This window comes from Cyprinodon variegatus, unplaced genomic scaffold (genome assembly GCF_000732505.1).
Source record: "Cyprinodon variegatus isolate N-32 unplaced genomic scaffold, C_variegatus-1.0 Scaffold413, whole genome shotgun sequence".
In the NCBI taxonomy this organism is placed as follows: domain Eukaryota; kingdom Metazoa; phylum Chordata; class Actinopteri; order Cyprinodontiformes; family Cyprinodontidae; genus Cyprinodon; species Cyprinodon variegatus.
Genome location: NW_015150866.1, coordinates 748727 through 757804, shown reverse-complemented (window position 1 = coordinate 757804; position 9078 = coordinate 748727). Strand labels below are relative to the sequence as shown.

The 9078-nt window shown below is 37.7% G+C and overlaps 1 protein-coding gene across 1 annotated transcript in view; it reads right to left on the bottom strand.

The window, feature by feature from the left end:
• Positions 1-9078, bottom strand: part of LOC107093198 (AP-3 complex subunit beta-2-like) — a 41930-nt gene that overhangs the window by 9568 nt on the left and 23284 nt on the right. The window contains 7 exon segments of the mRNA XM_015388081.1: positions 299-475; positions 563-672; positions 1225-1357; positions 1443-1505; positions 1594-1665; positions 1765-1819; positions 7672-7769. Of these exon segments, the coding sequence (XP_015243567.1) occupies positions 299-475; positions 563-672; positions 1225-1357; positions 1443-1505; positions 1594-1665; positions 1765-1819; positions 7672-7769 (708 nt within the window).

Here is a 9078-nt window from a genome sequence, read left to right as displayed (position 1 = left end):
ATGCTCTCTCTGCTTTTCCTTACTCGCTACAAGCATACTGAGTGTGAGGGATTGTATTTGAGTCAATGAGTCGATGCAATCAACTGGTTTTCCTTAGATAGAAAACTTTGAATCAATTTGACTGGATGATCTGGTTGAAATGTAAAGTGCCTTGAGATGGCATGTGTTGTGAATATGGCGCTATATAAATAAACTGAATTTAATTGAATTACTTTGTAATGTAGGATTCCGAACAGTGGCCTGAACTAGATCTACATAGATCCAGAAAGTCTAGTTCTTTGGATGTGAGTATCTCTACCTGTTTAGAGTTGGTGAGATAGAGCTTTGCAGCCAGATTTAGGATCTGTAGCTTCACAATGTCCTCTTCATTGGTAAACGACTTGGCCATCTTCCTCAAGACATCTGGAGCGATCTTTGGCACGTGCTCACAGTATTCTCCAATCAGCCACAGGATACTGGCTCGGGCCATCGGAACCTGGAAAACAGAGATATCTATCTGTGAAGCAGAGCTTTAAGCTATGGTAACAGAGGCGATGCACAAGCAAAAGGCAGAGTGACTCGCCTGGATGTTGTCGGTGAGTTTGGCCATGTGCTTGATGATGTCGCTGTGCTTTTCTGGCTGCATCTGTAGCAGCTTCTTGATGACAACCACTGACTCGGCTACCACCAGCTCTTTACAACAAGACAAGTCAAACATTTGCATCAGAGGAGGAAAACTAATATTAAAACTTAGACTCTTACCTGGGTAGGTTTGCTATTTATCTCAGGACTGTACCATATTTGGAAAACATGTTATAACCTTTATGTAATAGGGTTTGTCATAGAGAAGCAGCCTAATAGTATAAATGTGTTACTGTTTTTCTTTCTTTGAAAAAGCTGCTTTTTGAGACAATGTGTTTGGTAAATTACTTCACCACCAAACTCTTTTCCCTTTAAAAACATTTTTCAGTTGAGTCAAAAAACTAAAGTCTCAAAATATGTTACTGACATTCAGAGCCTGAATCTATGGTACCTATAAATAATTAACATTTATTGTACTTCAACCTGTTCTTTTAGATTTACAAATATATTGTGTCCTATGTTACTGACGTGAAAGTAACATAGCAATAAATAAAGTAAGAATAAAAGTAGTAATAAAATCTGTTTAAAGTAAAGTAATACTTTATTATCCTGTTTTCTGCAGAACATACCACTTTAGAAGGCGTTTGATCTTTTAACTCTTACCATCTCGATTGGACAGCAGCTGCACCAGACCGTTCAAACACGTGTCTCTGACTTCTCCGATGTTGGTGGCACAGCGACCGATAGCCTGAATTGTTGCAGCCACGAAATCTTTGTCCATACTTTTAATGTAAGTCTGTGAGAAACATGTTAAACAAGGTTGTTGTTTGTGCATCCCTAAGAACATTGTTACTAAACTGTTACTACTAGTATTAGGTTACCTGAAATTCCCTGAGGATGGTGGAAATGTTTGTCTCATTGGCCAGATTTGTAAGGACCTCCAGCTGTCAAATAAACAACAATAAAATGGGTTTCAAGGCTGAATTCTAATAGATTCTTTGGGTTTACAGGTTGAGGGGGACAGGGAGGAACCTTTAGGATTTTTATCTGAGTTGGGTCTGTGGAGCGGATGTAGAAGCTCTTCAGGTATGGTTCAAACATGCCCTGCAAGGCACACACCAAGAAAATCCTAGATGTGTCAGAGTTTCAAATAAATAAAAAATAAAAAGGCAAAGTAAGTTTGGAGCGACAAGTGAGACTTACCCGCCTTTTAATGGTCATGGTTGCCACATTCTGAAGAACTACGTACTGGACTTCACTGATGGAACAAAAAATCAGAGAGGTGGACGTTAATGATGTGCAGTACTTTCATCCCTTGGTAGAACTAAAACAGCAACATTATCACGCTGGAAATCCACAGCTTCAAAAAGCAGAATGAAGAGCCATTAGCATTGCCAACTTCTTAGCAATCAACGTAGAGCTTATAGGATCTAAAAACCTTTTGTGAAGTTTAGATTAAATGAATGCAATAGGGTTTACAGCAGAGATTTACATTTTGCAAATAAGGATAAAACATGTCTGGAAGGATGATTGAAACATCATGCAGCTCGAACTGGTTCCTTCAAGTTCAGTTTTTAAACAAAAACATGTTTGAGAGACGGCCCTGTCCAAAACTCTTTGAACGAAACTCCTCTAGTGATGCACCAAGATCAGCTGATATAATTAAAGTAGGTAAAGAAATGCTATAATGAATGGTACATATACATGCATATTTAAATGTACTGAACTGTATTCTAGGCCATGCACAACATTTTTCAACATTTATGATGACTTTCGCTTTCTGTCTGCCAGAGTTCCACGTACTTCACTGGAAATGCACTTTAATGTTCTCTACCAACAAGTCTTATTAAAACACAGAGGTTAAAGTTAAGTTAGCCTAACATTTCAGCAGAGAGCTCAGCATGACAACATCAACAGAAAGAAATCAGTTAATTGAAGTCAGAAGCTTTAAGTGTCAAATCTGTAAATTCAAGGCTCTTTCAGGGACTCTGCTGCAACAGCATATCTGTTGATGTGAGGAAAACAGTAATAAACATAGATGAACACTATTGTAATTAGGCTAAAAGACATTTATTGTCATAATCCTAGCACTGATGGTTGGCTTTTTTCACCTGCCCCTGCTCACCTGTCTAATCGGCCTCTCGGCTGATTACCGCAGATCTTTCTCACCTGGTTCCCGCAGCTATTTATGCTGTTTGCTTGCCTGCCATTAGCACCGGATTATTGTAGCTGTTTCGGTGACAGTAACTCTAGGGTTAAAGTAAGTGTTTTAACATTTTTAATGCTGACCCCTTTCTGCCTCTTGATAATTATAATTTTTTTTGCCTGTTTCCTGTCTGCTCTATTCAGTTTGATTTTTGGACTGGCTTCCTGGATTCTGCTGGTTACCAGACAACTAACCTCAGCTTGGATTCTCCTTGGATACCTTTTCAGCTCTCTAATCTTCTGGTTTGTGAAACTGGTTTGGACTGTTCTTAGGCTTTGGATAATCCCTGACAGACACTGTTGCTTGCTCGGCGTCAACGACCACAGTGGTGGGCAATCTCCCCCCCAGGTTCCTCCTAAATCTCTAGATTGGACTGAACTCTCAACCAGAGAATCCGATAACCCGCCCTGAACAAGTTCTGCCGCTCTTTTTTTCTTTTAAAAAATAAACTTGTTTCAAACTGTCCTGTTTGTCTGCTGAATATTGTGTCCAAGAATCTGCGTTTGTTACATTTATTCTGCTATCTAAATGTGCTGTAAAGCCTCTAAGTTTTAAAACAGGTATCATCTTTAAAAAAGGATTTCCTTTAAAAAAGGAAAATATCTTTAGATTGCTATCAGGGAGAAAAATATCCTAAAAGAAGTATTCCTATACATTCCAAAAAGCTGTTTAATTTACACATCTTCGTTTTTATCCACATATTAACCTTACCGTTAATAATTTAATGTACTTAAACATGTTACTATAAAATCTCAGACTGAAGACATCCTGCAGAATGGAGTTAAATACAATCCTATTGTCCAGTTCAGTGAATTTCTGACACAGAAATGCAGTTGAAATAAATCTTGTTGAATGATGACTCCATTTAACCCAGAACCATTTGCTTAATAAGAAGCTTGACAGACTTACAGCCCAGAGGCTGCCTATGTGCTGTCATCTCTCTGCATGGTTTATGGTTCCTGTTCATTTCTCTTTGCTGCTTTGGGGCCTAACTGATTTATTCTTCCTTCCTTCCTTTTCTTATTTTTCTGTTGTCTTCTGCTTTAGAGGGTTTACTGCTTTAGAGGGTTTCAAGCTTTATATTCTCTTGTGAAGCTCTTCACTGTTTTCTTTATGATTCACCTTTTTGTCAGTTACTTGCAAAAGGAATCACAGTTTTGTGAAATGAGAGCAAACATCACATTTCAATTCAGTTTTCAATTCAATTTATTTATATAGCGCCAAATTCACAACACATGTCACCTCAAGGCACTTTCCAGTTCAACCAGATCATCCAGTCAAATTGATTCAAAGTTTTCTATCTAAGGAAAACCAGTTGATTGCATCGACTCATTGACTCACAGGGACCCTGGAGGAGCTGCACGGATCAAGTGAGACAATCTGCTGATACGTGTCAAAACTAAGCTGTATGGAGGAGTGGTGAAAGGGAAGGCATTGTTGCAAAAAACATTATGAGAACTGAAATATAAAAGGCACAAAAATGTCAGACTTTTCTGGAAGCTAGGGAAGTTAACAAATGGTCAATTTACAAAGAATTGTCTAGTAATTATTAGTTTATCATTTCTTCCATTTGAATAACTGATAATGTCTGCTCCAGAGGAATTTTTTTCACGGTTGTAATGATACTGATGTTGAATAAAGGGAGTCTCTGTTCATTTTTAAGCTGAGCCTATTTGCAGCAGAAGTAATACAGGAGCAGAGGCGAGGAAGAACACCAACATGAATGGATCCAGAACTACAAGCTACACCAACGTAGCATCTCTAGACCTCCTGCGTTACATTGACGTACAGTCTACTGTGTATATACTATATAGCTATATACTATATATTGTATGTAGTATATTGTATGTTTTATATTGTAGGTCTATATAGCACGGGTCAGCAACTCGCGACTCCAAAGCTGCATGCAGCTCATTTGGAACAACCCTGGAGCTTTATCAAAAATATATGAACATTGATTTTTTTGTTTGTTTATATTAATATGGTGTGCCGGAGGTCAAATAAACATTCTTTATGTTTTCCAATGCTGGAAACATTTGTATAATAAATACAGGGGCTAATACACTTAGAGCCCGTGTTGCCATATGAGGCTTATATAAGACATTTACATTTTTGCAGCTTCAGACAGATTTGGTTATTTTTGGTCCTCTTTGAGCAGTTTGGGCTGGCAACCCCTGGTATATAGCTATAGATTCTGTATTCTGTAAATATATCTAATTTATCTGCACCATCAACACCAAGTCAAATGTAAGTGAAAACCTACTTGGCAATAAACTTGATTCTGTTTAATGGTGACAAGGATGCAGAACACACTTTATACGTTTCAGTTGGTAAATATAAACACTCTATCAACTCTTTAAGTTAGCACCTAAATAGCTTCTACTTAGCCATGCGTTGACTTCCCTGCTGGGCTCTGATGATGAGGATTTGATGACAGAAACATGGAGGGCATTAGGAAAAATGTTTGTGACATGATAGAAAAAGACATGCTAGCAATTAGATTGGGAAGGCTTTTGTGTGTGTTAACGCACTTCATGGAGCCAAGTTTTGACATTTCTCTGAGAGCAACCAGAACCCCCCCCATTTAAAGGTGCTGATTGCAGCACAAAGTCTCCCAGCACTGTTGCTAGGTTATACTTACGCAGGGTGCTATGTCACAGTTAGCGTTCACTTCACTGAAACAAACACCCTTTTTCCAGTGGCCGAAGAACCCGTTTGATCCTGGGAACAATCAGCTTTTAGTGGCAGTGGGAACAGCTCACTGAAGCGTATCATATCAAGCGACCTGCGTTAATATCACCTCGCCTCTCATCAGCATGTTAAATTGCGTAACACCATTGAACGCAACACCATTTGCTTCTCATCTAAGAAGCAGAAACAACTCTCTGTGGTTGGATTTCAGAGGGAAAAAATAGAGAAACAATAGAGCACACTGACTACGCCCTGGCTTCCTTACATGTTGCTTTCCATTGTTTACTTTCCTGATTTCTGTCTTACTTGTGACATAACCAAGGCTAACCCAGCGGGATGGTGTCACCAGACATGAGGCCATAGATCATCGATAGATCATAGACAGAGGCCATGCAGTTTTCCAATGAGGGGTTAGACCAGCTTTTTTTGCCAATGGAAAAGGAGCAAAGAGGCTAAAAAGACAAATACCCTGACAGTATGTAAGGGCAACATACCATGTCTTTAAATTATAGTTTTACATCCCTGTTCATTGGAAAGGGTGTGTAACAAATTGTATTCATATTTTTTTCAGTCGCCTAACAGATTCCTCTTCTGTTATATTTTATGAATTAGTTTAATGAAGTATCTAATAAAGCTAGTAAAATTAATTGGTAAATTAATGCACAAGTTTTTGATACAGGATTTTGAAAAAAATAATTTAGCCCTTCTTATAATGAAATGATCCTCTGGACACAAAAGAAAAATCTGGTTTTTAAGAAAATACCTGCTTATCATTAATCTTTAGGTGACTGATAAGATCATTTAGTTTGAGGGATTGCCTTTGAGTCAATGAGTCGACCCAGTGTCGATTGTCCTTAGATAGAAAACTTTGAATCAATTAGACTGTACGATCTGGTTGAACTGTAAAGTGCCTTGAGATGACATGTCTTGTGAATTGGCGCTATATAAATAAACTGAATTGTGTTTAATTTAACTTTAGATTATTTCAATAGTCGATGACTTATACCCCAATTCAAACTCATGATCCTGAAAACACCATTACAGCTGTGAAACATGGTCATGGCTGCATCAAGCTGGAGGGATAATTTCCTTAGGAGAATAAAGGAAACTTAGTCAAAGTTGAAGGGACGATAGATGGAGCTAAACACTGAGCAAACTGAAAAAATAAAGAACAAATAGATTCTTAAACCCCAGTCGGCCTCAGCAGATGGCCGCTCACGCTGAGCCTGGTTCTGCTGGAGGTTTCTTCCTGTTAAAAGGGAGTTTTTCCTCTCCACTGTCGCTACAAGCATGCTTAGTGTGAGGGATTGCTGAAGAGTCAATGAGTCGATGCAATCAACTGGTTTTCCTTAGATAGAAAACTTTGAATCAATCTGACATGATGATCTGGTGAACTGTAAAGTGCCTTAAGATGACATGTGTTGTGAATTGGCGCTATATAAATAAACTGAATCAAAAGGAATTGAATTGCAGAGAAAACTGAAACCAAATTAACACAACAAGGCTAAAGGTGCAACCAGAGGGAGAATGGAATACCTCACATCGATCATAGTTATGTGGTAGAATGGTCCCTTCAAAGTTCAGACTGAAAGCAATTAAGAATCTGTTGCAAAACTTTGATTGAATCGATGCTCACATGCACTCTCCATCACATCTGAATTATCTTTAGCAACTTTGCAAAAAAAAAAGCAACAGTTTCAATCTTCAGATGTGCAAAGTTGGTCCTGGCATACCCTAGAAAGGTTGAAGCTGCAATCGAGGGAAAAAAAGAGGATTTTAAAAAGTGCCAATAAATAAAAATGGACAGATCAATTTTTTCAACAGATCAACTTCACTGTGTTAAAATCCAACATATAACACCTGTTGGTCCGTCTATTAAAAACCATTAAATCACCATGAAATAACGTGGCCAAAACAGCAAAAGTGGTGTAAATGCTTTTGCGCTATGCAGTTTATTCATTAAAATAATTGGATATAAATGACTAGTTTGATTATATGCAGGATTTTCTCTTTTTTTTAATTAGTTTTAGGCTCTAGTGGCCTTTATTTAGGCAGACAGGAAATGGGGGTCGAGAAGGGGGAAAGGCAAAGGTGCTGGAAGCTGTGACAGTCGGAAAGAGGACTGTAATATGTAATGTGTAATATGTATGAGGGTTGTGTGCTTTTAACCGCATCCCGTATCTTTTCTGAATGGAGAACTATAGAGAGCTCACCTGTGGCTCCTAAGCAGACGGACCAATGCTTTGGCAATCACACCCACTTCTGCTTTCGGGGCCAGATGGAAATACAACTGAGCCACGGCCATCACCACCTGGAATAAACAAGAAGGTTATGTGAACAATAATAATCCTTTTCCAGCTGGTTGATTTTGCCTCCATCTACGTATCTGAATTGGAAACAAGCACTGGCTTTTTTTTTTACAGTTCTGTTTCCTGTGATGTGGAAAATGTCTGGTTTACATAGCAAATGTGTTAATCAGACATCCCTGTTTTGTTTTCTGTATTCTGCTCTAAGGTTTAAGAAAGGAATGAATAGTCTGTGGATGCATTCAGTAAAAAAAATATCTATATTTCTGCTGTTAGCAGAGGAGTCCTCCACAGCAGTCTGACTTTATAAAATGGCTACTTCTCCAAGACATGTCTGATTAAGGTGTTTAACGAGCTGGTGTCTGACAGCCTGCTCATTTGGAGCTGGAGAGCAGTCCTATAAAATGTACCAACTGTTTCTAGAGAAATGGATATTAAAGCAAATCAACATTTGTAATAATTTGTTAGTCAGTAAATTTCAAGATAAGTCTGAAGTTCACAGAATAATAAAAAGTGTGTGTATGCTTTTATTTTATCGCTCTAATAGAAGGAATAAAAAGTGTGAACCAGACTTTAAAAAATGTCTTTCAGAATATCTTCAATTTCCCTCATAGGTGAAAATTATCTCAGATGGTTCTCTGCTCCAAAATCCTTGAAATGGAGGATTAGAGGTGTTAAAAGTATTAAAGTTGATGATTCAACTAGAAGTAGAAATTGCACTGTTTAAAAATGCTTGTTAGAAATTAGGGGATCAAATTAAGCTTTTTACTCACGTAAAAGTGTAAAAGTAACATTTTTATAAGTACTTAAAGTATAAAAGTAAAAATAACGCAGGAAAACTACTTAAAAAGAAAACTGTTTCAGACAGAAACTTTAAACCCCATACTGTTACTGCACAGCCCTATTAAACGAAGATTTTTCTACAATTGAGGATGATAAATTTGCATCATCTCGAAAAACGATTTATTTTGGTATTTGGCGAACAACATGTTGGTGCAGCACCGAGTCCATCCAAAAAGGAAATTAGTTGTCTGGATGAAACTAAATACTTTTATGGTTTTTATCATTTTAAATACCGGTAATAAGGAAAAAGAGCCTAAAAAAAAAAAAAGAAACTATTTTTAAAATGTAAGGAGTAGAAAGAAGAAATAATTGTAAAAAAAAAAAAAAAAATGTAAGGCGTAGGAGCAGAGGCGTGCACAGACATTTTGGGGGGCAGGTGCTCAGGAGGGGGGGGAGGGCACTTTTTAGCGCATGTGTAACACTTAATTATAAAAAAAAATAAACGCATGTTGAATGAAATTTGACTTTTAT